This window comes from Symphalangus syndactylus, chromosome X (assembly GCF_028878055.3).
Source record: "Symphalangus syndactylus isolate Jambi chromosome X, NHGRI_mSymSyn1-v2.1_pri, whole genome shotgun sequence".
Classification (NCBI taxonomy): domain Eukaryota; kingdom Metazoa; phylum Chordata; class Mammalia; order Primates; family Hylobatidae; genus Symphalangus; species Symphalangus syndactylus.
The window spans coordinates 127,690,644-127,718,522 of NC_072447.2; the positions used below are offsets into that span (position 1 = coordinate 127,690,644).

A 27,879-nucleotide genomic window follows, 5' to 3' on the forward strand; every position below is an offset into this window, starting at 1 on the left:
GGATCCCTTTCTCTGTCTCCTCCTTTCTACTTGAAATTCCACCATTTTGATTAATTCCTCTGGGCTAACCATTTGCCTGCTCAATATATGGAGAGCCCAAGGTGGACAACCTTTCAAATCCTTAATGTTGGAGTATGCATTCATATATCAGATTAATTTCTTCCTTGATCCAAAGCATGAAAAGGGGTAAGAGGTGGAGTTGGTCAAAAACATGTGAGGAAGGAAGATGATAAAATAATATTGGCCCCATTCCCCAGAGCCATCCCCAAATGTCACCTTGAATGCTTTAAAAAAAAAAAATTCTTAATGCTGAAAATGACTAGTAGGAGACTTATGTTTGTACTTTGCATACTAAGGCTGGACACTCTTCAATCAAGAAGAAAAGTTGCTACCAGCTACCACTGAAATCTTAGAGGATTGTTCTTAATCCTAGTAGATGAAGAGCAAATATCTGCCTTTGGTGCAAGTCAGCTCTGTACATCCAATCCATTGGTAAGACGTGAGGAATTAAGTGTCGTTCTCCCTATTGAGCTTCCAGCCTTGCCATATTCTCAAAGAACTACACACTGAAGTTGCAGAAAGCATATAATAGACGACATAGCTTCAGTTATTTAAATTCAAATTTTAAAAGTACTTTACATAATCTAAAGGTACATGTACAAGACAATTCAGCTTCAGCAATAAATAAAGTCTTACTCTAGTGAAAATGCAGGAAGTTTTGCAGACATATTACCTAGCACATTTTGAAATAGAAGCAATGTTTTATTTCAGAGAAGAAAATGAAGGTTGAAAGGTTTTAAAATATTAAAGACAGTTTAGCCTCAATTGAAGAAATAACATTTTCTAGAAACAACAGAGAATAAAAGTTACAACAAAACTATCAACAACTTGCAAATGATTCAAAACAGATTTTATGGACAAAATGCTGAAAGGTGGGCCTTGTACACCAAAGGGCACATACAAATCCACACAAAGGCAAAGCACCAGTTAAATGATTCACAGTCTCATCTAAAGCCCATCAAATAGATACATCTAGAACATCTTTGGATGTACATTGTGACTTTTGTATCTCAACTAGCACTTTGGGACCTTGGACAAGGTGTTAGGAAAGAAATCAATATTTGCTCAGAACCAAGACTTCTCAAGATGACTGCGTGAGGTAGAAGGAAGAGGGAGAAGAAGAACTTGCCCAAAGTTCACTGTTCATCTACTATGTCTGATTCTGTAGGAGTCTTCATGGCCATGTTCAGTAATGATTGCATACTGACAGTACTGATAAAACTATCAGTGTTTTGTTCTCAGAGCTTTTGGTCCTTTCATTTTGTCAGTATGTTTTTGCCCTACATAGTGGGTCCACATACCGACAGAGACATGTACAACTTGCCTCTATCATCAACTCCTTACGGGCTAGTTGAGCTAAGTTATTCCTGGTGGCCTCTGAGTAAACTGCAAGAACAGAAGCATTACTAAGCATCCCTGTCTGAGTGCAAGGGTGTGTGTTGGCAGTACAGCCCCAATCTTGCAAAATCCTTCTTCCAATGTTCCTCCCCTCTCTGTATGAACCCTGTGTTGGGGGGCAGAAGTTGGAAGCCCTTGGCAAGCTCGATCGAACCAAGCTACTGAATTGCTGAGCTCGTTTTAATTGAAGTGTGAGAAGGAGGTTTAAGGCAAGTAGACAACATCCTGTTGTTTGGGTGCTTCTCTCTTTTTTGCACATCTGGCTGAACTGGGAGTCAGGTGGTTGACTTGTGCCTGGCTGCAGTAGCAGCGGCATCTCCCTTGCACAGTTCTCCTCCTCGGCCCGCCCAAGAGTCCACCAGGCCATGGACGCAGTGGCTGTGTATCATGGCAAAATCAGCAGGGAAACCGGCGAGAAGCTCCTGCTTGCCACTGGACTGGATGGCAGCTATTTGCTGAGGGACAGCGAGAGCGTGCCAGGCGTGTACTGCCTATGTGTGCTGTGAGTATGATACGGTGGACATGGGCCTGCTGAGGGTGTGGGCGGTGGGCAATGGCAGCTGGGGCCAGGGTGGAGGCCGAGACAGGCAGGGGCGCCGGCGTTAGCAGCTCGCCGACGCCTCCTCCATGGCTCACCCTCAAGTCCAGCCCAGGGCCGTGGTGGAACACACTTTCGCCTCAGTCCCTCGCTGGGGATTTCGTTCCCTGGGCCCCCTGCTCTCCAGAAGGCCCTCACCAGAGCCTTTTGGGGCAGCTGCAGAGAATGCCCTTTCGGGTGGTGAAATGTGGTCCAGAGTTTACCTTCGCTCCAGGAAAGACCCAGGCTCCCCACTTCCATTTTGACCCCTATCAGGTGGCGCCCTGGGAGCTTTACTCTAGCTCTCTTTAAACGACTTTTGAAGTGTCATCCCAAAGGAAGAGCATGACATTCAGGGAGAAGAGGCACATTAAGAAACAGAGTCAATTACTTTAAGAATGCAATGCCAGTTAGGTCGAGATGCTGAGAGAGGAGGAGGATGTGTGTGAGTAAAATCACCTCTCTGGATCTGCTGATGTAGCATCCTTTAGAAAAGTAGTGGGGGGCGGGGAGGGGCAGGGGATTTCAGAAATAGGACCCTTCTTGATAAACGTTAGGACTCACAGTAGTCTTAAAGGGAATGGAGGGAAAACACCCTTGTTATGATTCAGCTTTGCCATTTGCCTAGGCATGTCTCAGTCTAAGGCTTCATTTTGAATCAAATTCATCTGCGTCTTTGCTCCAGGGCTCCAGAGTCAGGCAGATCTGAGACTTTGTCCTGTGCTCGTCAGATGTTAGGTTTGTGACCTGGGCAAATTAACCTCTCAGTCCCCCAGTTTTCTTATCCATTGAATAGGTATCATATTACTGCCTACCTCATAGGATTGTAAGATTAAGTGCCATAATGCAGTAAAAAAATTAGCACTGGGGCCTGACACCTAGTAAATGTTCAATAAATGTAAGCTATTGGTATTATTATTATACCAAAGATATATTGTTATTTTATCTTCTCTTTTCAGTTGATTTCTTTTAGGAATCATGGGGGCATTTCTAAGGAAGGACCTAGCTCAGGCATTATTGTCAGCAGGATAAAAAAAAAAAATCCATGAAAACAGCAGCCCTGCATTGTAGGTTCTAGACAGAAACCAAATGAGGTTAAATGCTTGGTAGTAAGTTCAGCATCTGATAATACCCCACAAGAGTTTGAAATACCTTTTGGGTCAGTGAAGAAAGATTATCCTGATGCTGTTGCTAGAGGATTTTTCACTGTATATTGGTTTCTAAAAACCGTCAAGCCTTGTCTGTGGCAGCTCTCAGGTCATGCTAAATACATTTTTCACAAAGGCTTCAAGGGAAATACGTGGAAGCTATTGAATGTCTTGGGCTTGAATCTTTATGTTTTGCTTATATAATTATTGTTCCTGTGTGGAACCTAGGGAAGGGCAATGAAAACCAGCTAGGATTCTTAGGCTCTTTTCTCATTCAAAGAAGGTGGAGTGAGTGGGTGGGTGAAAGGCGCTGCTTTAGGGAAGCTGACAAAGGAGGTAACATGCTCCTTAACCTAAAGGTGAAAAAGAACGTACAAAAGTCTGGGCAGGGGAGGGACGGACAACAGGGTGTAGTGATAGGCAAGATACACCTAAGGCTTCAGCCTCACCGGGCTCCTGCCCGTTTCTCAAGCTCCTCAAAAATGCCCCCACTTAGGATTTCTGCGCTTATTGTTCCTTCTGCCAAAAATACCTTCAGTTCACATGTTTGTTCAGCTGTCTCCTCCCTCAGAGAGGACTTGCTTGACCACCTATCTAGAACAAGTGCCCTCTCCCTGTCCCTGATACACTCACTCCATCTCTTTATTTTTCTTCAAAGAGCTTCAAACTGTCTGATAATTTGCTTGTTTACCTACTTATTGCTGGGCTGTCCTGCAAAAATATAATCTCCATGAGGGTGGAGATACTATCTCCATCACCAGAAACACAGGAACACATAATAATAGGCACTCAGCAGATATTTTTGAATTAACAAACTGTCAAGGCAAATTCTGTTCTTTACTGCAATAAACGGAATGGACATCGAGAGGTTAGGGTATGGACTCTGGGAAAGTCACTCAAATTCTCTGGGACTCAGTTTCCATATTTATAAAACAGGAATAGTAATGTGTATCCTACCTTCTGCAAAAGATTGCCTTAAGTACCTTATGCAAGAGAGAAGGACAGCTTTAGACTTTTGCCTATGTAGGCCGGAACCACATGAGGAATTAACTTAGGCAGGTGAGAAATTCTCAAGCATTTAAGTTTTTGCCCAAAGTGAATCTTGCATAAATGCAGTTTTTATGACTCTTAGTTCTCCACGAAAACCTCCTTGTGAAGTAGCGGAAAATACTAGACAAATTGGGAGTTCCCTTACGCTGTCTTTCAAATGGTACACTGGGGCCTCAAAGTCTTATGAGACTGTTAGGGTGATAGCCAGAATGTGCTGCAGAGGGAGGATATGAGGATACATTGCCTTTTATCAGTTTCTCAATGTTTTTGAGTTGAGTGTCCCTTTTGATAAATGTAAAAATTTCATTCCCTCTTTTTGGTGCTACACTGTAATTATAAAATCAAATTTTATTTAGAAATAAACCATGTATTCATTTTAAACCAAAACACTTATGCTTATGATATGCAGTCGAAATAACAATATAAGTGGTATCATATACACATGGACAACAAGGTATAGCTGACAAACATGCACTGATTGTAGGGTTTACTCAGAATGGTTTCTTATTCTATCTTTTGTTTACTCCTATTAACCAAGAAGATTTAATTGAGCTATAGTTTTTGTATTTTTATTGTAGAGATAATACATTTCATATGCCTTTCAGACTGTACTTTAAACTGTACTTTCAAATGATGCTTGCCCTTTTCCCCAGTTCTGAACCTCCTAATCATGGCTTTCAGATATGGCCTTTTCTTCTGCTCTGATTTAGAAAATCAAAAATTGAACTCCTTCATAAAGCACTAAAGGAGTTCTCCATTTATAGGATTGCTCACCTTCATTTTAAGTGATAAGTATTTCTTTCAATTACTTTCTCTAAATAAATATAGATTTTTGTATAAGTCTATTAAAAATAGTTCCTTATACCTATTCATTATAGAACATTTGAAACACATAGATAATAGAAATTAGAGAAAAATCATCTATAGTTTTATAACCTAAAGATGACTATTGCTAAAAATTAGGTGAATTTTCTTCTATATTTTAATAAGATGAATTGCTTTTTGAGCACATGTGCTCTTACAATTGTATCTTACGAGTGATGTATTTGACTATTAAAAAGTTTGATTTTTGTATGTGTCAAAAAAAGTAAGGGCAAACATCAAACTTATAAAAGATACCTTGCAACAGATCAAGGATTAGTTTGTGTGTGTGTGTGTGTGTGTATACATAAATTTACGTGTGTTAAAAAAGTATGATTGTATTCTTGTATTCTTAACAGTTGTATACATTTCCCATTTCCCATTTAATATGAAAAAAATATACTCATATATAATGTTCTTAGAGACAACTTTAAGATGTTATTTTTAATGGCTGCATGGTAGTCCAGCTAGCTGTAAGTATACCATATTTTGCTTAGCCAGTCACCTACTTTTAGACATTTGACTCATTCCATATTTTTGTTATTATAAATTCCATCAGGTTGTATATTTCAGTACATTAAAGTTTCCTTGCATTTATGATTATTTCCTTAGAATGAATTTCCAGTGTGGAATTTCTGGGTCAGAAAACATAAACAGCTTAGGATTCTTGATATATACATGATCATGAGATATTTTCCCTAAATGGCTATTCCAATCTACATGCTCACCTGTAATGCATGAGTGTCCATTTCACCACACCCTCACTATAAATGGGTATTGTAGTTAAGAAAATTTTCCCTTGACATTTGGCCTGTCATTCTTTATTTTATATTTACACTCTATCTCTTTATTTTTCACATTTTATATTCCTATGGTTAGTGACTGTCATTTTATATGGTTGTTAAGCTGTTGTATTTCCTCACATGATTTGGCTTTTTGTGTATTTTTCTCATTTAACCAGTTGAATCATACTTTTTTTAAACACACTCTATACATACATACATATATATATATGCACTAATCCTTGATCTATTGCAAGGTATCTTTTTTAAGTTTGGTGTTTGCCCTTTTTTGACACACACAAAAATCAAACTTTTTTTTAATACATTGTAAATTTATATATATACTAATCCTTGATCTGTTGCAAGGTATGTTTTCTAAGTTTGGTGTTTGCCCTTACTTTTTTTGACACATACAAAAATCAAACTTTTTAGTAGTCAAATACATCACTCGTTTTCTTTGTGTTTGATTTCTTCCTTGGCTAGAAAGTCCTTTCCCCTTGAGATATGTCATAAAACTTTACTGCAGTTTTTATTTTAAATTTATGGTTTTGTTAGTTTACATTTACCTCTTTAATTCCATTTGGAGTTTTATTTTGATGTGGATAAAGGATCTAATTTGATTTTGTTTCCAGATAGCTAGCAATTGTCCTAATATAATTTATAAATACAACTTCCATTCTTCATTGATTTGCTAGCTGACTTTACCATATATTAAATGCTTATATATAACAGTTAATGTTTCTGGACTATCTAGTTGTCTCAATTGATCCATTTATTCTTGCACTGATAGCACTATAGTATGATAATGTTTTAATACATTTAAAAAGTTATTTGCTATTCTTGTCTGTTGGTTCTTCAAAATGAAATCTAGAATCATTTTATTAGGTTAAAAAAAATTCATTGGACCAAATGTTTTAGCTCTCACATGCGAGTGAGAACACATGATTTTTGTCTTTCTGTGCCTGGCTTATTTCACTTCACATAATGACTTCCAGTTCTATTTACATTTCTGCAAATAACAGGATTTCATTCTTTTTAATGGCCAGATAGTATTCAATTGTATAGACATAGCACATTTTCTTTATCCATTCATCTGTTGCTGGACTCTTCTATATCTTGGCTACTGTAAATAGTACTGTGATAAATGTGTGGGCGCAAGTATCCCTTTGATATATTGATTTCCTTTCCTTTTGATAGATACCCTGTAGTGGGATTCCTCAATCATATGGAGGTAGAGAGTAAAATGATAGTTACCAGAGGTTGGGAAAGGTGGAAGGCGATGAAGAGAGGTTGGCTAATGGGTACAAACAGACAGTTAGATAAAAGAAATAAGTTCTAGTGTTCAGTCGCACAGTAAGGTGACTATAGTTAACAATAACTTATGTATTTTAAAATAGCTAGAAGAGAGTACTTGAAATGTTCTTACACATAGAAATGATAAATGTTTGAGGTGATAAATATCCTAAATATTCAAATCCCCTGATTTGATTATTACAATGCATACATGTGTTGAAACATCACACTGTACCCCATGAATATGTACAATTATTATGTATCAAACTTTTTTTGAAAATACCATTGGGGTTACATTAAATTTATTAATAAGCTAAGAATGAATTGTCATCTTTAAATAATTTAGTCTTCCCTTCCCATAAGTCTCTCCATTTATAATTTTTTTGTTTATATCCATCAATCAAGTTTTATAGTTTTCTTTTTGTATGTCTTATACATTTTTGTTATTTCGAGTTATTGTGTATATGAATGTGTATGCCGATTTTTAAAAATCATAAATGGGATCTGTTTCCACTATATTTTCTGTTTCATAGGAAAGCTACTGTAGATTTTATGTTCTGTTCTTGTATTTATCAAGTGTACTGAATGCTCTTATTAATGCAGATAGTTTTTTTTGAGTTTATTCCCTTTGTTTTTTTAGATACATCAAGTTTCTTTTCACTGAGGTACATATGTGCTCTCACATTTCTTCCCTTCTCACCCTCAACGTAGACAGCCATTGGGAAAGTTCTGACTGCCCAGTGGGATTGTTTGATGGTGATAGGACGAGAACTAATTTAAAATATTTAAAATAATTAGCTCAAAAAATAGTTTATTTCTATAGTTGGCATCCTTCTGGACATATCTGCCTTTGTTTGCTACTTATCTGATGGAAGATTTGGAAGAAGAAATGCTGTTATAATTCTTTAGCTTCAAGGATACACAATGAAGTCATTTGACATGTATGTCTTTAGATAAATGCATAATTATCTTTTTATCCTTTAAGTTTTAAAGGGACAACTGGGAATAAAGTGCCTGTCAAACAACTGAACTGGAGAAATGGGGGAGGAGCAGTGATGAAATAAAATTCCAGTTTATCAGTTGCAATAAAGGGGAACAGTGTGGCAAAGAACTTGAAATTATAACTTAACTTCATTTAGTGAGAAATTACAACTTACATTTAGTTTTTGAATTCAACTGGATATGTGCCTTGGTGCCACATTTATCTTCATGATAACTTAGGCCACCAACATTATTTTCAATTTCCTGAATACAATCCAGTGGTAAAGTGAGCCTGAAAGCCAGCCTAGGATTAAGTTTGCCACATATAAACTACCAAATGGATAATTCACGGCAAATAAGCCAAGTACTGACTCCGGTTGACAATGTAAAATTAAAGTTGCAAGATTAGCCTGAAGATGTCATTTAGCTTAAGCAGAGGGGGAGTCTGGGTTGATCTCTTTCGGGCTCTCCCCACCTGGCCTCTTCCCTTCAGCTCCCTCCACTGCCCTCCTTCTCTCAGTGGACAGTTCCAGCTCCATGTCCAAGCAGATTCCCTCCCTTTTTGAGAATTATGCTTTTGGAATTGTCTTAAAGACCAATTTGTTAATACATTCCCTCTAGTATAAGAGAGGGGCAGCATAGAATGGTGGTTAAGAGCCCAGATCTTCCAGCCAGATCTTTGGGTGTGCATCCCAGCTCTGACGCTTAACTAGCTATTTTACCTTGGGCAGGTTACTTTAACTTTCTGTGCCTCAGGTTTCTTACCTGTAAAACGGCAGATGGTGATAATGAGAGTACTTACCTCACAGGGTTGTTATGATGATTATGACGTGAGTTAATATTTGTAAAGTTAACGTGTAATATGTGTTTTTTAATATAAATATAAGCGCTATAAATAGTTGTAATACAAAGTTAGAACATCATAAGCATACGTAAATAAAACTTGCTATGGAAGTTCAGGGGAAGAAGTGATTATATTTATTTTCGTGACTCATCAAAATATCACATAGTTTTACCATCACACTTGAAGTTTAATGACTTTTAACTGTTTCAAAAATTAAAATTCTCTCTGAAAGAATAAAGTTTGGGCCATTGTAAGTTTGGAAAGCTCTTGAATCAGAGTATAGTCTCAAAAATAATGGCTTTGTGTAGGATACTATTCCTCTGGATATAAAAGTTCTGAAACATTTGTTAAAAATCATTATAGTTGTGTCTAGAATTTTGTATGTAGCATTAGTTCGTATAGACATAGAGGGCATAGGTACTGGCTTGCTTTATTTGAAATGTCATGAAGAAGTCAGATGTAGCTAAACGTTTTCTTTTGTGTAGTACTTGACGTGGTATAAAAAAGGAATTGATGTGGATTTGTCAGTTCTAAACCAGGATCTGTCCCCAACACTGACCCACTGAGAAAATAAGAAATAAGTCAGGTTGGTTGCTTCTTGTCCATTTCTAACCTGAACACTTTTTTACAGTTAGGGACAACTTTAGATGAAATAAAGACAAATTTCAATATCAGCAGAGACTAGATTAACACATGCTTTATAGTAATTAAAATAAATTAAAGGCAATGATAAAACTCCACCGTTCTTTAACAATTATTCATTTTCTGATTTTTTTTGGTGATACATTTTAAACTCTAGGATTATCAAAGAGTCCAAAAGAGCTTTAATGAGGGAAGGAAGTTAAAATTACACTACGTTTCTGGTTTGTCTGTATTAATGGAGGGAGTCAGAGGAAATATAATCCTAAAGGGGATGTAACAATTTAAAAAAATGAATTACATTTTTATGAGTTGTGATTTGCTTAGGCTAGGTTTGTAAGGCTCCAAATTGTAATTCTGCTTGTTTTTCTTAAAAAATCAGTCACTTAAATAACTATATGAAAAAATAACATGCAAGAATGCATTTATGTTAGTTTAAATTTACTTCTAGTTTATATACACACAGGGACAGACAGTTTTGAATAGTTGTAATCAGAGTGGCATCTCCTTGTGCCCACTTTTTACACATACTATCATTTTTTTTTTATTTTTATTTTTTGTTTTGTGTTTTTTTTTATACTTTAAGTTCTAGGGTACATGTGCACAACGTGCAGGTTTGTTACATATGTATACATGTGCCATGTTGGTGTGCTGCACCCATTAACTCATCATTTACATTAGGTATATCTCCTAATACTATCCCTCCCCCCACCCCACGACAGGCCCCAGTGTGTGATGTTCCCCTTCCTGTGTCCAAGTGTTCTCATTGTTCAATTCCCACCTATGAGTGAGAACATGCAGTGTTTGGTTTTCTGTCCTTGCGATAGTTTGCTGAGAATGATGGTTTCCAGCTTCATCCATGTCCCTACAAAGGACACAAACTCATCCTTTTTTATGGCTGCATAGTATTCCATGGTGTATATGTGCCACATTTTCTTAATCCAGTCTATCATTGATGGACATTTGGGTTGGTTCCAAGTCTTTGCTATTACACATACTGTCATTTTATGTCAACATAGTCCACGTGCTTAAAGTTTTTTGGAAAACCTAGGACTCTAATATTTTTGAATTTTGGCATAATATTTTATTTGTTTATTTATTTATATTTTTTGACATGGAGTCTCTCTCTGTCGCCCAGCCTGGAGTGCAGTGGTGTGATCTCAGCTCACTGCAACCCCTGCCTCCCAGGTTCAAGCGATTCTCCTGCCTCAGCCTCCTGTGTGGCTGGGATTACAGGTATGTGCCACCACACCCAGCAGTGTTTTTTGTGTTTTTTTTTTTTGTATTTTTAGTAGAGACAGGGTTTCACCATGTTGGCCAGGCTGGTCTCGAACTCCTGACCTTGTGATCCACCCACTTCAGCCTCCCAGAGTGCTGGGATTACAGGTGTGAGCCATCGTGCCCAGCCAGCATTAATATTGTAAACCTTCACCTTTGACAGAGAAAGTGTAATTTTGAACCAGTTTCTGCTATAATTCCTTTATTTTTCCCTAATTTATATATTTATTTCTAAATTGACAAAAATTGTATATATGTATTGTGTATGACATGATGCTTTGAAATATGTATACATGTGTAATAGCTAAATTGGGATAATTAGCATATGCATTACCTCACATACTTAATATTTTGTGATGAGAACACTTAAAATCTTCTCTCTTAGCAACTTTCAAGAATACAATACATTGTTTTTAACTATAGTTGCCATGTTGTACAATAGATCTCTTGTACTTGTTCCTCCTAACCTAAATTTTTTATCCTTTGACCCAAATTTCCCAGTTCCAACCCTGCACGCCCCTACCAGCCCCTGGTAGCCACCCACCATTCTACTCTTGGCTTGTATTAGTTCAACTTTTTAAGATCCCATGTATAGCTGAGGCTACGCGGTATTTGTTTCTCTGTGCATAGCTTATTTCACTTTACATACTGTCCTCCATATTCATCTACGTTGTTGCAAATGACAAGATTTCCTTTGTGTTTAAGGCTGAATAGTATTCCATTGTGTATATACAACACATTTTCTTTATCCATTCATCTGTTGATAGACATGTAGGTTGATTGCATTATGTCTTGGCTATTGTGAATAATGCTGCAATATACATGAAAGTGCAGATTTCTCCTTGACATGATGATTTCATTTCCTTTTGATATATACCCAGCAGTGGGATTGCTGGATCATATGGTGGTTCTATCTTTAATTTTTTGAAGAACTTTCATACTTTTTTTTATAATGGCTGTACTAATTTATATTCCCACCAACAGTGTGCAAGGGTTCCCTTCTCTCTGCATCCTCTCTCGTTGTCTTCTTTTTGATAATAGCCATCCTAACAGGTGTGAAATGATATCTCATTGTGGTTTCATTTGCATTTTTCTGATGATTAGTGAGGCTGAGCATTTTTTCACATACTTGTTGGTCATTTGTATATTTTCTTTTGAGAAATGTCTATTCTGATCCTTTGCCCATTTTTATTTTATTTTATTTTACGTTGTGTTATTTTTTTGAGATGGGGTCTCACTCTGTCGCCCAGGCTGGAGTGCAGTGGCGCGATCTTGGCTCACTGCAAACTCTGCCTCCCAGGTTCATGCCATTCTCCTGCCTCAGCCTCCTGAGTAGCTGCCTTTGCCCATTTTTAAATGGGATTATTTGTTTTCTTTCTATTGAGCAATTTGAGTTTCTTATATATTTTGGATATTAACCCCTTATCATATGTATGGTTTGCAAATATGTTCTCCCATTCTGTAGGTTGTCTCTTCACTCTGTTGTTTCCTTTGCTGTTCAGAAGCTTTTTAGTTTGTTGTAATCCCATTTATCTATTTCTGCTTTTGATGTCTGTGCTTTTGGGGTTGTACCCAAAAACAATTCCCTTATTTTGAGCAATTATTCCTTATTTAGGGGTACTTACGTTAGTTCCATTTTTTCACTATTAAAATAGGGCTATAATGAAAATCTTTGTCAAATTGCATTTTCCTCTTGACGTGTTTCCTTGGAGTGTATGAAGATAAGCAAGGTTATGCAGTCAAAAATATGTATGGTTTTTTAGGTCTTGTTATGTGACTTGCCAGTTTGAACAGCGATTTTCCATGGACAGGGACAGAGTATGTTTTGTTTGAAAAGGCATATTCAATATTTTAGTTTAATTTATATTATGAAATTACTGGTTTATAATAGAAGCTATAGAAAATAAAACTAAGAAATCTTATCGGGGAAGAAAGGAAAAAATGGTTCAGAAACACTGTCCTATGAAGACTGAAATGATTGACAAACCTTCAGCTTATACTAAAATAAAATTGCATTCTTAAAGCATAGACTGAATGACTACGGAGGAGGTGGCACAGAACTACCCTGGGCAGGTGGAAGAAGCCAGGTTGACAACAGGGAAGTTGCCATCAATATTCCCAATGAGATGTGGGCATTCTCTTTACATTTTAATCAGTCCTTCTGTAACTTTAATGTTCATACCAATCACCTGGGCACCTTATTAAAATCTAGATTCTGATTTAACAGGTCTGGGTAGGGCCTGAGAGTCTACATTTCTAACAAGCTCCCAGGTGATGTTGATGCTGTTGTCCTGGGAATGCACTTTGAGTTGCACTGTTTTAGATCTCTTCCATGTATGGCATATTATAGTAAGAGTTGACTACAGGGCATCCTTGGTCAGTTACTTCAGTAACTTGAAAGTGAAAGATATAAACTGCTGGCCTATTTGAGGGGTGAAAGAATTTTGCTCATTCAGAAATTGGAGGGGTTGTGGTGGGGGGAAGGAAACTGTTAATATTAGATGAGTTAATCATGAGAAGTTTTATGTACCATTGACACCAGGTTGTTCAGAGACTGAAGGAGGTAAGAAGTTTTGAAGTGGTACTCAGGTTCCTGCTACTTAACTGAAAGTGAGATAAGATCAGATTCGTTAGGAAACAATTCTCAAAACAGACTCATTTACTTTGACTAAATACGTCTGAATGATAGTAGGGAGATAGAGTCATTGTATTTTTTAGAGACCCACTGTTTTAGAAAGTGGAAAACTTGTTGCTTACCATTCTGCTTATCTTGTTGCTGAGATTTTAAACAATGAATCTCCACATCACCCTTATGATACTGAATTATTGCCATTAATCATTTCTCATAGGGAAAATGGAACTAAGAACCTATGCTGTTTCACTGCTCCACATCTCCATTTTGCTATGTGGCTTTAAGAAAATCACTTAAAGGCTTATGTTGAGTTCCCATGGTGAAAAATGGAAATCAAAGCTCTTGCCTTGTTCCCCATAGAGTATTTGCTGAAGTTAGTGGGCTTTGAGGTAGATTTCAAGTGTTTAAAAAGACGAAAGACTTTAACATTGTAATATTGTATATTTATTCATCATATTACATATAGGCATATATCAAGCTATTTTATATATAATCTAAATATTCTGGCAATCCTTCATAAAAAATAAAACATCATATAATCCACATCAGTAGTTAAATTGACCTTTTATTCAGTGTCACGAATCAAGTAAATCTGAATAGTGTGTTTCAGATTTTTTTTGGCCCTTTAGGTAATCAGTCCTGATGCATATTGATGAAAGATATAGTAATTTTTTTTTTTAGATGGAGTCTCACTCTTGTCGCCCAGGCTGGAGTGCAATGGTGCGATCTCAGCTCACTGTAACCTCCACCTCCTAGGTTCAAGCGATTCTCCTGCCCCAGCCTCCTGAGTAGCTGGGATTACAGGTGCCCGCCACCATGCTAGGCTAATTTTTGTATTTTTAGTAGAAATGGGGTTTCACCATGTTGGCCAGGCTAGTCTTGAACTCCTGACCTCAGGTGATCCGCCCACCTCAGCCACCCAAAGTGCTGGGATTACAGGCGTGAGCCTAATTTAATTCACATATTTAAATACTTTTATTTCCAAAGGAGGTTAATGGTAAATGTGATCATCAAGTCAAGCATGACCCTCTGCTTGTAAACACATTGATTTTAACCAGAGTTCAGTGCATGTCCTGTCTAGGTGTGGTGGCTCACACCTGTAATCTTACCACTTTGAGAGGCCTAGATGGGAGGATAGCTTGAGGCCAGGAGTTCAAGACCGTCGTGGTCAACAGAGCAAGACCCCGTCTCTGCAAAAACTAAAAAAAAAAAAAAAATTAGCCAGGCACAACAGTGTGCACCTGTAGTGGCAGCTACTCAGGAGGCTAAGGCAGGAGGGCAAGGCTGCAGTAAGCTATGATCACCCCACTGTACTGGGTGACAGAGCAAGACAGCATTTAAAAAAAAAAAAAAAAAAGCACGTGTCCTAACCAAAAGATCTCTATTGACCCAAACTTGTGCCCAAGAATAGCAATCAGAAAATTTATGAAATAAATGATTTAGATTAACATTCAATTGATTCACAATTGATTTAGATTCACATTCAAAATCTGAAACAATTCATTATAAAGTTTACCTTACTGTTTTATGAGGTAAAATTTTATTAGGCAAATTAAGTAGGATTACTATATATACTAAAATATAACAAATAATCTACATCCAGTACAGTGTGGGGATCAGGAACTGGGGATCTAGAGTCAAATGGGCCTGATTCAAATCCCATTTTTGCTTCTTAATCTCTAGTCTAATTTTGGTTACTTAACATCTCAAAGTCAGCTGGGCGCGGTGGCTCACGCTTGTAATCCCAGCACTTTGGGAGGCCGAGGCGGGCAGATCACGAGGTCAGGAGATCGAGACCACGGTGAAACCCCGTCTCTACTAAAAATACAAAAAAAAATTAGCCAGGCGTGGTGGCGGGCGCCTGTAGTCCCAGCTACTCGGAGAGGCTGAGGCAGGAGAATGGCGTGAACCCGGGAGGCAGAGCTTGCAGTGAGCCGAGATTGCGCCACTGCACTCCAGCCTGGGCAACAGAGCGAGACTCCGTCTCAAAAAAAAAAAAAAAAAAAAATCTCAAAGTCTCAGTTTCCTCATCTATAAAATAAATATTACAATATAAACCTAATAGGATTTTTGTGGGGTCCAAAGGAGATAATGCATGTGCTATAAACTTAACTTTTTATCCTCCTAAATTCACACATTTGAATACTTACCTCCAATATGCTTGTATTTGGAGATAGGACCTCTAGGAGGTAATTAAGGTTAAATGAGATCATAAGGATGGGGCTGTAAAATGATAGATTTGGTGACCTTATGAGAAGAGGAAGAATGCACGTACAAAGGAGGTCATATGAGCACACAGCAAGAAGGCAGCTGTCTACAAGCCAAGAGAAGAGGCTTCAGAATGAAGCATACCTTACCAGCACCTTGATCTTGGACTTCCCAGTCTCCAGAATTGTGAGAAATAAATTTTTGTTGTTTAAGCCACCCTGTCTATGGTATCTTGTTATGGCAGCCTGAACAGACCAATACAGATTTTGGTACTGAGAAGAGGAGTACTGCTGTAACAAATACCTAAAAATGTGGAAGTGGCCTTAGAACTAGGTAATGAGTAGAGGCTGGAGGAGTTTTAAGGAGTATGCTAGAAAAAGGTATAGGCGGCTATGAACAGAATGTTGGTAGAACTATGGATGTTGGAGGTTATTCTGATGGGGTCTCAGATGGAAATCAGGAACATGTTACTGCAAACTGGGAGAAAGGTGTTCCTTGTTATAAATGGTAAAGAACTTGACTGAACTGTGTTCTAGTATTTTGTGGAAGGTGGAATTTGTTGAGTAAAAAATTGACTATTTGTCTGAGGAGATTTCTAAGCAAAAAGTTGAAGGAGTGGCTTAGGTAAAATACGAAAGGAGAGAGATGAATTGAAGAAGGAATGTTAAGCAAAAGGGAACTGGAACTTAAATATTTGGAAAATTCTGAGCCTTTACGAATTGCAATAAATGAGGAAGCTTGTTCTGGAGACAACACTAAGGGTGTGGCTGGACTATCTAGCACTACTTAAGATTACTTATGATGTTAACCAGCCATCTAGCAGAAGTCAGGAATAGAGTTTGGAAAAAAGCAGCAGAAATATTACCAGTTTGGACCAAAGAGAACAGGACAGTATGGTATAGTTACATGGCTGCAAACATGGTTTATCTTTCAAGAAAAGGGAAGAACGACCCTGAGGGTGATTCAGAGATCACCAGGGCTGCCATTCCTACTATAGGCCCAGAGTGCACAGGCCTGGAGGGTAAGGCTGCCTCTACCTTGGTTTCAAAAAGTGAGACTGACATCCAACAGAGCCACATGGGTGGGGCCATCACCCTAAAAAAAGGATGTGGCCACCTTACAGAGCTGTGGGGGTGATGTTGCTTTCCCAGTGAACCTGAAGGGCAGAGTATTATTATTCTTGAGCCTTAAGAGCTAATGGAGTTTGCCTTGCTAGGTTTTGGACTTGCTTGGGACCTGTGACCCCTTTATTTCTTCCAATTTCTCCCTTTTGGAATGGGAATGTCTATCCTCTTCCTATAGCACCATTATATTTTGGAAGCACATAGCTTGTCTGGTTTCATAGTTTCACAGCTGGAAATAAATTTTGCCTCAAGATGAATAATACTGCTAGTCTCACCCACATCTAATTTTATTTAGATGAGACTTTGGACTTTAGATTTTAAGTTGATGCTAGAATGAGTTAATTTCTTTTGAGGCCATTGGGATGGTATAAGTGTGAGAAGGACATGAGTTTTGGGAGTCAAGAGTGGAATGATATAGACTGAATTGTGTTCCCCCATAATATGTTTAAGCTCCAACCTCCAACATGACTGTAATTGGAGATAGGGGGTAATTAAGGTTAAATGAGTTAAATCATAAGGGTGGGGATCTAATCTGATAGGATTGGGGACCTTATTACAACACAAAAGGCTGTCTGAGCACACAGCAAGAGGTCAGCTACTCACAAGGCAAGAAAAGAGGGCTCAAAATGAAACTTTTATTTTATTTATGCCATTCAAGGTATGGTATTTTGTTATGGCAGCCAAGCAGACTAATACAGCAAGTAAAACTCTTGGCATGTAGTAGAAATCAATTAGAAAAATATACAATATAGGTATAAACTGAGTAATGGGAGGGAATATTTACTCCGTTTAAAAGGATAAGCTGCTTTTAGGAAAATAAAGTGACAACTAAGGCACTTTGGAGATAGTCCTAGTTTACAGAATTTTAGAGTTGCTCTTCCACAAAAGTATAATTAAAAACAAGCAGCACTTGTTTTTAATTTATATTTTGTTACTATTACTTCATTTGTAATATATTATAGAGTAATATAGTAATACAGTCATGTACAATATAGCAACATTTTCCTTAATGACGAACAGCATATACAATGGTGGTCCCATAAGATTATAATGGAGCTGAAAAATTCCTATCACCTGCTGATGTTGTAGCCACTGTAATGCCACAGCAGAATGAATTACTTATGTATTTGTGATGACACTGGTATAAACAAACTGACTGTGCTGTCAGCTGTATAATAGTATAGCACAGGCCAGGTGTGATGGCTCGCACCTGTAATCCCAGCACTTTGGGAGGCTGAGGTGGGTGGATCACCTGAGGTCAGGAGTTCAAGACCAGCCTGACCAATACGGTGAAATCCCATCTCTACTAAACATACAAAAATTAGCCAGCCATGGTGGCGTGCACCTGTAGCCTCAGCTATTCGGGAGGCTGAAACAGAATTGCTTGAACCCAGGAGGCGGAGGTTGCAGTGAGCTGAGATTGTACCACTGCACTCCAGCCTGGGCAATAGAGTGAGACTCTATCTCAAAAAAAAAAAAAAAAAAGAAGAAAAAGAAAAAAATGTATAGCACAGACAATTACATACGGTACACAAGACTTCATAACGATAACAAATTACTGTGTTACTGGTTTATGTATTTACTGTACTATACATTTTATCATTATTTTAAAATCTACTCCTACTTATATAAAAAATGTTAGCAGTAAAACAGCCTCGGGCAGGTCCCTCAGGAAGTATTCCAGAAGGCATTCTGGAAGATGAATATCACAGGAGATGACAGCTCCGTGTGTGTGACTGCACCTGAAGATCCTGCAGTGGGATAAGATGTGGAGGTGGAAGACAGTGATACTGATGATCCTGACCCTCTCTGTAGGCCTAGGCTAATGTGTGTATTTGTGTTTTAGTTTTTAACAAAAAAGTTTAAATAGCAAAGAATACATAAAATAAAAATTTTAAAACAGGGAAAAGCTTATGGAATAAGGATATAAAGAAAAACAGTTTTGTACAGCTGTACAATGTGTTTGTGTTTTAAGCAAAGTGTTATAAAAGAGTCAAAAAGTTTTAAAAAGTTTACAAGTTTATAAAGTAAAAGAGTTGAAGCTAAGATTAATTTATTATTGAAGAGATACAGTTTTTTTTTTTTTTTTTTTTTGAGACAGTCTCGCTCCATCACCCAGGCTGGAGTGCAGTGGCGTGATCTCGTTTCACTGCAACCTCCGCCTCCTGAGTTCAAGCGGTTCTCCTGCCTCAATGCCTCAGCCTCCCAAGTAGCTGGGACTACAGGTGCGTGCCACCATGCCCGGCTAAGTTTTTGTATTTTTAGTAGAGATGGGGTTTTGTTGTGTTAGCCAGGATGGTCTCTATCTCCTGACCTCATGATCTGGGAAATATAAGTATTTTAAAATAAATTTAGTGTAGCCTAAGTTTACAGTGTTTATAACATTCTAGTAGTGTAATGTCCCAGGCCTTCACATTCTCTCACCACTCACTCATTGACTCACCCAGAGCAATTTCCAGTCCTGCAAGCTCCATTCATGGTAAGTACTCTCAAACAGTATAGCATTCTTTATCTTTTATACTATATTTTACTGTGCCTTTTCTAGGTTTAGATAGGTTTAGATACACAAATACTTACCATTATGTTACAATTGCATACAGTGTTCTGTACAGTAACATGCTGTACAGGTTTGTAGCCTGGAGTAATAGGCTATACCACATCGCCTAGGTGGTATACCATATAGGTTTGTGTAAGTACAGTCTATGATGTTTGCACAACAACGAAATCACCTAATGATGCACTTCTCAGAATGTATCCCCCTTGGTAAGTGATGCATGACTGTAGCAATATTATATTGCTATACATTATAATAGTAATTTTATAAAAATATAGTTATATTCAATTTATAGTATTATATCCTTATACTACTATTATATTTATAACAAATATTATTAATATTAATAATTATTTATGTGGGCCTGATAGTGTATTATCCCAGTGAAATGTTTTCACCTTAAGTTTCGATATGTACTTAAAAATGTCTATTGTTTGTTAAAACTATCTAATAATTCATGGTTTTATCAATTACAACAGGTCCCTGTTGTAGTTTCTTTCTGTCCAAACAGTCTCTCAACTTGACAAATCTTTAGGGGCATGAATTTCCGTATTTCAAACAATGAAAAGATAAAGAAATCTCACTGGAAACTGTGGTTGGGCAGATATAATATGGAGACAGGTTAGATTCACTATGCTTTACTTCCTATGAATGCAATGACACCATATACGTGTGTCCTAGTATATGTGACATTTATATGTAATATGAAGCTCAAATTTACAGTATCCATTGTTCTTTTGGAATCTTTTAGTAATGGAAGTTTATTCTTTCACAGGTATCACGGTTACATTTATACATACCGAGTGTCCCAGACAGAAACAGGTTCTTGGAGTGCTGAGGTATAGTTTTATTTATTTTTGCTTCTGGGGGTGTCAAGGAGGTATTTGAAATTTAGGCTGGTTTTATAAAAGAGCAAATTATACATTATTAAGTATTCATAAGGTTTAAATCTCTAAAGCTCCAATCCAAAATTGTTCATGGGTCATTAAGAAAGCTTTAGAGAATTTTGGTCCCAGTCCTGTTTAGCCATCGTTTTACAGATTTGTATGACTTTGGGAGAAAGATAAAAAAGTTGAAGAATTACATCAAACTTTTAGTGACTATGTGAAATCTTAGAAAGCATATCAAAAGTAGGTAAAATAATTAAGTGAACAATTATTTACCAAGTGATACCAATATGAGTGTTGGTATCGTGGGAGATTAAAAAACATGATGCTTATTTTCTAAGAGACTACAATATCCTTGGGAAGTTATAACTTGAAATTAAACAGTTACGAGTGGAAGAAACTAGGCTTTGTTAACAGGCGAATCTGGGTTCCAGGTCTGGTCTCCCCTCCTCTCTGATAGGTCTATGATCTTGGGCAGGTTACTTGACTTTTCTGTAAGCCAGTTTCTTCATTTGTAAACTGAGCCTAAGAATCCTCTCTTACGCACAGGGCTCATTTTGAAAAGTAAGTAAGATAACACACGTAAAGAAGCTCTTCGCCACAAGGCCTGGCACACAGTGAGCCCTCAAAAAAGTGAACTCCTGAAAATTGCCCCAACTCCTATTAATAACTCAATCTGTGCATTTAAAATTTTCTGAAGTCTAGACTTCAAGAAGTTAAAATAGCTCGCACGTTTACTAATTTATCAGTAAGTTGGAAAGTACAAATTACAGACCACAAATGTTTTGAACCACTGAGATGAATTAGGCCAAGTTTTCAAACACACTGTTGCTGTATTATGTAAGGATCATTAAAACTATAATACTAACTAAAGATAAAGTTATACCATTTCTAATCAAAACTATTTATACCTGTTTATTTAAAAAATTCTCTGTATCACTGCAGAGATGATTGAATAAGAAATTAAACTTTATTATGAAGAAAGTTATGGGTAATATATACTGACACACACACACACACACACACTCACACACACACACACACATATATGTTTGTATATTATTTCGCCAGAAATAGCTCTTCTCCCCAGAGAGATACCCTTCAGCTGCTGAAGAATATTGTGTAAGGAAAGGATCTTAAATTCTTAGGGTTTAACAACTTTGTTTTTAGACTTGTTTTCCTGCATTTTGAGTATAACATCATATGAGATTGTCACATGCTTGTGATCATGTTAAAGAAGAGAGGGCTTATTGAACACAAATGCCCCCTCATCCTGTTGTCTGATCTGACCTTGTTTATATAATAATATTGTAATTTTCTGCACCAAGAGAGCAGAAGATTGGCATGACTTATCCCCAAATGGAAAATAGTTTTAAAAATTCTTTAATTTTTGAAATGCATATTGCATTTTTTTGATCTACTAAATTTACCTTCTTAGCAGTGCTTTTCTAAGGTGAATATTAAACTAGTGTATATTCTCAGAGCTCATACCACCTGACTGGAAAAAAATTCTCTAGAGCATATTGAAGACCAGCTGTGATCTAATACATGTTTCCATGGATAACTAAGAGGTGACAGTATGGGAGATGTGCAAATTTGAAGAATAGCTGAGTTCAGTGACAGGATGAGAGTTGTCAGTGGTACAATTTTTGTGATAAATGTCTTTTCAAAACTGGGTAAATGATAGATATTAATACTGATTTTTGGAACAATGTTTTAGTTTGCCATGCTGCAGGAAAAATCAGGGCAGTAGCACGCCATCATCTGTGCATATATTGTGCTAGAAATCTAGGTAAGTGAGATTTGTTTTAAAGAGTGTAATGAAATCAAACTCTGGCCCCACTGAATTATGAAAGACAGATATCATGTGGTTTTCTAGTTTTAGAGAGACTTTTAGGTTAAATCATTGCCTAGTGTATTATCTTATATGACTCAGACTAAAATTTTGTTAAATTGTTAATTTAGATAATTCTACAATTTACTTTCATTTATTAATATGTGATTTATTGGCAATACATTGTTAAAAATGTACTGACATCACCCTGTTGACATCAGTGTCTTCAGGCTTTACTGGGTATATGATCAGGAGATCAGCAGATGTTAAATAATTGTCCTTATTAATCTAAGTAAAACACTGTAAAATAGGCCAGTCATTTGCTTATGAAACATCAGATCCCCAATTCAAATAGCTTCCATACTTCCAGTGCCATTATTCCTCTCTGTTAGCATGGATAATCAAGTGTTAACTACGTATCAGTACCCATAAAAATGTTGCTTCTCTGTTTTGTTTTGTTTTGTTTTGTTTTGTTTTGTTTTGAGACAGAGTCTCACTCTGTCGCTCAGGCTGGAGTGGTGGAATGGCACGATCTCGGTTCACTGTAACCTCTGCCTCCCAGGTTCAAGTGATTCTCGTGCCTCAGCCTTCCAAGTAGCTGAGATTACAGGTGTGTGCCACCGCACCCGGCTAATTTTCATATTTTTAGTAAAGCCAGGCTTTCACCATGTTGCCCAGGCTGGTCTTGAACTCCTGACTTCAGGTGGTCTGCCGGTCTCAGCCTCCCAAAATGCTGGGATTAGAGGTGTGAGCCACTGTGCCTGGCTATGCTTCTGTTGATAAATGATTTTACAAGCCACAAGAAGCTAAAAAGATGTGTGGTTTGAAATCTTTCCACACTTTGGGAGTGTATAGTTTCTCTTCTGTTTGATGACCCTAGCTTTGCTAGATCCTGTTTGGCCCAGTTCTAATCTGAAAGGCAAGAGACTGAGTCCTGGGATTCTGAGCCAGTTCTGCCTCTGGTTGTCTGTGTGACTTTGGGCAAGCTGATTAATTTCTTTGCATTCACATTTTCTTATCTGTCAAATGGAAATGACTGAATCAGCCAATAACTGCCATTTTGTGAGGAAATAGTGAAGGCAAGAGATAGGAATGTGCTTTGAAAATGAAAAAGTGCGCTGAGGAAAGTATAAGGAGGCAATTTGTGCCTATGACCTGCACTTGCAATTTGGAGATTCTATCTTGGAACCAACGAACTGTTTGGACTTCTGCAAGAATGGCCATGTTATATTTGGATGAGTTCTCAATCGAGCTTTAGGAAGGTGGAGGGTAGGTGAGAGACTGGGGTGGAGCTGGGTGAGAGAGTGTTCTACCTCTACTATGAACATATGGGGGAACACTAATATAGAGCTAAAAAGATTTTTTGTCATGTTTTCAGTGAAAAATTACCCCAACATAAGGAAATGACTGAGAGTTACTATGGATAGTGTAGTATGCTATCTTCAGCATACCGCTGTCTAGCTGACAGAAGTCTTCATGCCAGCCTTCATATTTTCTCATTAAATGCAAAAAAACAAACAGCTCCCACCTCAAAAATCTACCAGATGGAATAGCTGAAAAACAACTTAAAAAAAAAGAACTAGTCATTGTTCAATTGCTCATGGCAATACTATTTTATTTTATGTAAAATGACAGTTTTGAGCTGATGCCTGAAGCTTGGCTCATAAGCTTTTGCAGGAAATCGTTGTTGATTTCAGGCAGTGTCTTTGCAAGACAACTGATGTCAGGAAAGGAACACATTTTAATAGTCACCTGCAAATAACTGTCTCTTTAAAAACACACAAATAAATAAAGTTGACCTTATATGGTCTTTCATTTTCATGTCATAGAGAAAACCTTGTTACAGTGACGTGCTGATGGAGAGAACAATTTTGGGAGTATAGGGACGTTTCCCAAGGAGGAAAAAATTTAATGTGAAGAATGGCGCAGGAAATATTGTGAGGTGAAAGAGTATGAGGACTGAACTAGCCGTGCACTGTGTGTATCATAACAGCCAATTTTTAATTTCCTGTGTAGCATTTTATATTGTGGGATGATGGCAGGGAGGATGGGTTGTTGGTTTTTCTTTTGTTGTTGTTCCTCAAGCTTTTTATTAATGACCTGTAGGATCTGTTTTTTTTTTTTTTTTTTTTCCTGTTTAACTGCAGCCCCTCTGTTGGTGAATTCATTGTGGGTAATGGCCTGTGTACCCTTAGAGGTTTGAGATGTCTGATGGGGAGCAGGCAGGAAGGGCAGGGCGATGAGCAAGAGCTTGTACAAACTAATACCACCTTTGGGAGAACTGAAATGACAGCTCATTAGCTCCTCTTGCAGGGAAATTCAGCCAACCAAAGTAAGCTCTTCTGGAATGTTGTTTTTCCTTCTTCCTTATGTTTTCAAATATTTCAACAAGTTACACAAATGTTACCTCTCTTAGCATCCCTAGCACATTTTGTAGGTCTTTTTGTATCATTATGAGATAGGTAAATAATTTGCTTGGCCTTTTATTTTCCAGACAGCACCTGGGGTACATAAAAGATATTTCCGGAAAATAAAAAATCTCATTTCAGCATTTCAGAAGCCAGATCAAGGCATTGTAATACCTCTGCAGTATCCAGTTGAGAAGAAGTCCTCAGCTAGAAGTACACAAGGTACTACAGGTATGATTTCCTCTTAATTTTTGGCAGGGTTTGGAAGCTCAGAGTTATGAGTCAACCTGTTCATAACCATATAATCAATTAGAAGTTATGTAAGAAAAATGCAATGAGAAAGTAGATGTAGCCAGCAAGTCAAATGAGAGGTGACAATTTATGTGCTGTAATTTTCATCTATTATTCTATAAACTTTTAATAAATCTCTGTAAAAACATAAAAAATTCTATAAGCCCATAACATTTTAACTGCTCTTGTGTGTCTCATCTTGTTCTTTCCTGTCCCTTTAATAGGTAGCTAAGTATCATTTCACTTCACTAATTCAGACACGAATAATGTGAAAGATGGTATAATTCAGAGAACACCTGGGCTGTCCTTTACCTTTGCTTAGTAAACTGTTTTTTCCTTCAGGGACATGAAAGCTAACGTTAGCCTGGCACACATGATTCTGATTTCTGAATTGGTGGTGCTTGAATTAATGACATTTTTCTGAAGCAAAGGAAATTAAATAGTAGACCTTGTTGTTCCACTGGCACATATTGTTACATATCCTGAGCAAACCTATTTTAGTGTATGTGTCGTGCTAAAGACTGAATACCAGCCAATGTCTGTAGCTATCTGATACGTGACTGTTTACTCCTCTATTGAATGGAGTTTATCATTTGTTTGGAGTAAGAGGATAGGCCTTGATTGAAACAATAAATATTTATGATAAAAGAAAATGAGTTATGCCCCTTTTTGACAGGGACCTAGGCTCAGGCATAAACTGACAATTAGACTCAAGTGGTGAATTAAGTTAATGAATAGTTAGCCTTTATAATACAAATGCAAATAGAACTCTAATTTCCAAGTTGGCTAGTTGTTTTTTTCTGCCTAGTATTCCATTCTTTATAACTCAGTTTTAAGTAATAGTTGCTTGAGGTATATTACTGTGTTGTGTCATTGTGCGTTTTATGCAGTTGGAAATTTTATAAGTTTGAGTTAATCTGTAATTTTAATAGTTTGTAAGTTTATTTTTTCTTGATTTTTGTTATTTTTCTTTAGGGATAAGAGAAGATCCTGATGTCTGCCTGAAAGCCCCATGAAGAAAAATAAAACACCTTGTACTTTATTTTCTATAATTTAAATATATGCTAAGTCTTATATATTGTAGATAATACAGTTCGGTGAGCTACAAATGCATTTCTAAAGCCATTGTCGTCCTGTAATGGAAGCATCTAGCATGATGTCAAAGCTGAAATGGACTTTTGTACATAGTGAGGAGCTTTGAAATGAGGATTGGGAAAAAGTAATTCCATAGGTTATTTTCAGTTATTATATTTACAAATGGGAAACAATTTAAAGGATAATGAATACTTTATAAAGGATTAATGTCAATTCTTGCCAAATATAAATAAAAATAATCCTGTTTTTGTGAAAAGCTCCATTTTTAGTGAAATATTATTTTATAGCTACTAATTTTAAAATGTCTTGCTTGATTGTATGGGGGGAAGTTGGCTGGTGTCCCTTGTCTTTGCCAAGTTCTCCACTAGCTATGGTGTCATAGGCTCTTTTGGGATTTTTGAAGCTGTATACTGTGTGCTAAAACAAGCACTAGACAAAGAGTGAAGGATTTATGTTTAATTCTGAAAGCATCCTTCTTGCCTAGTGTTCTGATGTTGGACAGTAAAATCCACAGACCAACCTGGAGTTGAAAATCTTATAATTTAAAATATGCTGTAAACATGTTTATCGTATTTGATGCTACAGGATTTGAAATTGTATTACAAATCCAATGAAATGAGTTTTTCTTTTCATTTACCTCTGCCCCAGTTGTTTCTACTACATGGAAGACCTCATTTTGAAGGGAAACTTCAGCAGCTGCAGCTCATGAATAACTGATTTGTAACCAGCCTCCTTTTAAAGTAACCCTACAAAACCACTGGAAAGTTTATGGTTATATTATTTTTTAAAAAAATTCCAAGTGATTGAAACCTACATGAGAGTCAGAATTTTATGCGGCATTTTCTTCTCACATTTATATTTTTGTGATTTTTGTGATTGATTATATGTCACTTTGCTGCACGGCTCACAGAATTCATTCACTCAACAAACATAATAGGGCGCTGAGGGCATAGCAGTAAAAACACCTGGTCCCTGCTCTCAGTTCACTGTCTTGTTGGACGAGAAAACAATAACGATAAAAGACAGTGAAAGAAAATAACAATAAAAGACAAGGAAAAAATAAAAATGAAAGTTGATAAGTACATGATAAGCGAGGTTCCCCGTGTGTAGGTAGATCTGGTCTTTAGAGGCAGATAGATCTGGTCTTTAGAGGCAGAACGAGTCAGTGCAAATACTCTGGTTGGTCCATGGGCCATATGAAAAGGCTAAGCTTCACTGTAAAATAATAACTTGGAATTCTGGATTGTGTATGAGTGTTGGTGAACTTGGTTTTAACTGCTGAGAGACAGAGCTACTCTCCATGTACTGGCAAGACCGGATTTCTGAACATTCAATATGGATGCTGTGGGAGTACAAAAGTGGAGTGTGGCCTGAGTAATGCATTATGGGTGGTTTACCATTTCTTGAGGTAAAAGCATCAAGTTAACTTGTAAAGGAATTTAAAAATCCTACTTACACAATAACTTGCATAGGTTTAATAATTTTTAATTATATGGCTTGAGTTTAAATTGTAATAGGTGTAACTAATTTTAACTCTATAATGTGTTCATTCTGGAATAATCCTAAACATATGAATTATGTTTGCATGTTCACTTCCAAGAGCCTTTTTTTGAAAAAAAGCTTTTTTTGAATCATCAAGTCTTTCACATTTAAATAAAGTGTTTGAAAGCTTTATTTACCTAATTTGTCTTGAAATATTCCTTATAATTCCTTATAAAAATATTCAGAGACTGATGCTATTAATAAACCAAATAAAGGATTGATGATTATCTTATCGGAGTGATACCCTGGAAAAGGTAAGTGCTTTTCTGATTTTGTTGCTGTCAAAGTTCCCTGTTGATGAGCCTACTTCCCATCTTCTTTGGCTGGCCTTTTATTCATCAAGTTTTTTGTTTTTTTTTTCACCTTTTCTTTCCCAACATGAGCATCCTTGCT

General features: G+C 37.1%; 1 protein-coding gene across 2 annotated transcripts; it reads left to right on the plus strand.

The window, feature by feature from the left end:
* The first annotated feature begins 1,711 nt into the window (after positions 1 to 1,711).
* On the plus strand, positions 1,712 to 27,879 carry SH2D1A (SH2 domain containing 1A). 2 transcript variants are annotated; one of them, XM_055268188.2, is made up of 4 exons: positions 1,712 to 1,960; positions 20,205 to 20,268; positions 24,645 to 24,789; positions 25,825 to 27,879. In XM_055268188.2, exons 1-4 carry the CDS (start codon positions 1,824 to 1,826, stop codon positions 25,863 to 25,865), a joined length of 387 nt encoding a protein of 128 aa, XP_055124163.1. In that variant the 5' UTR covers positions 1,712 to 1,823; the 3' UTR covers positions 25,866 to 27,879. The 2 variants fall into 2 exon arrangements, with proteins under 2 accessions (XP_055124163.1, XP_055124164.1); XM_055268189.2 differs by having other exon boundaries at positions 1,824 to 1,960; positions 24,645 to 24,780; positions 25,825 to 26,105.

Bases quoted from the DNA above. Each gene is read 5' to 3' on its own strand.
- SH2D1A (XM_055268188.2), top strand. From the start codon at position 1,824: ATGGACGCAGTGGCTGTGTATCATGGCAAAATCAGCAGGGAAACCGGC. The intron at 1,961-20,204 runs GTGAGTATGATA...ATTCTTTCACAG, and splicing joins GTGTACTGCCTATGTGTGCT to GTATCACGGTTACATTTATA. The intron at 20,269-24,644 runs GTATAGTTTTAT...TTTATTTTCCAG, and splicing joins CAGGTTCTTGGAGTGCTGAG to ACAGCACCTGGGGTACATAA.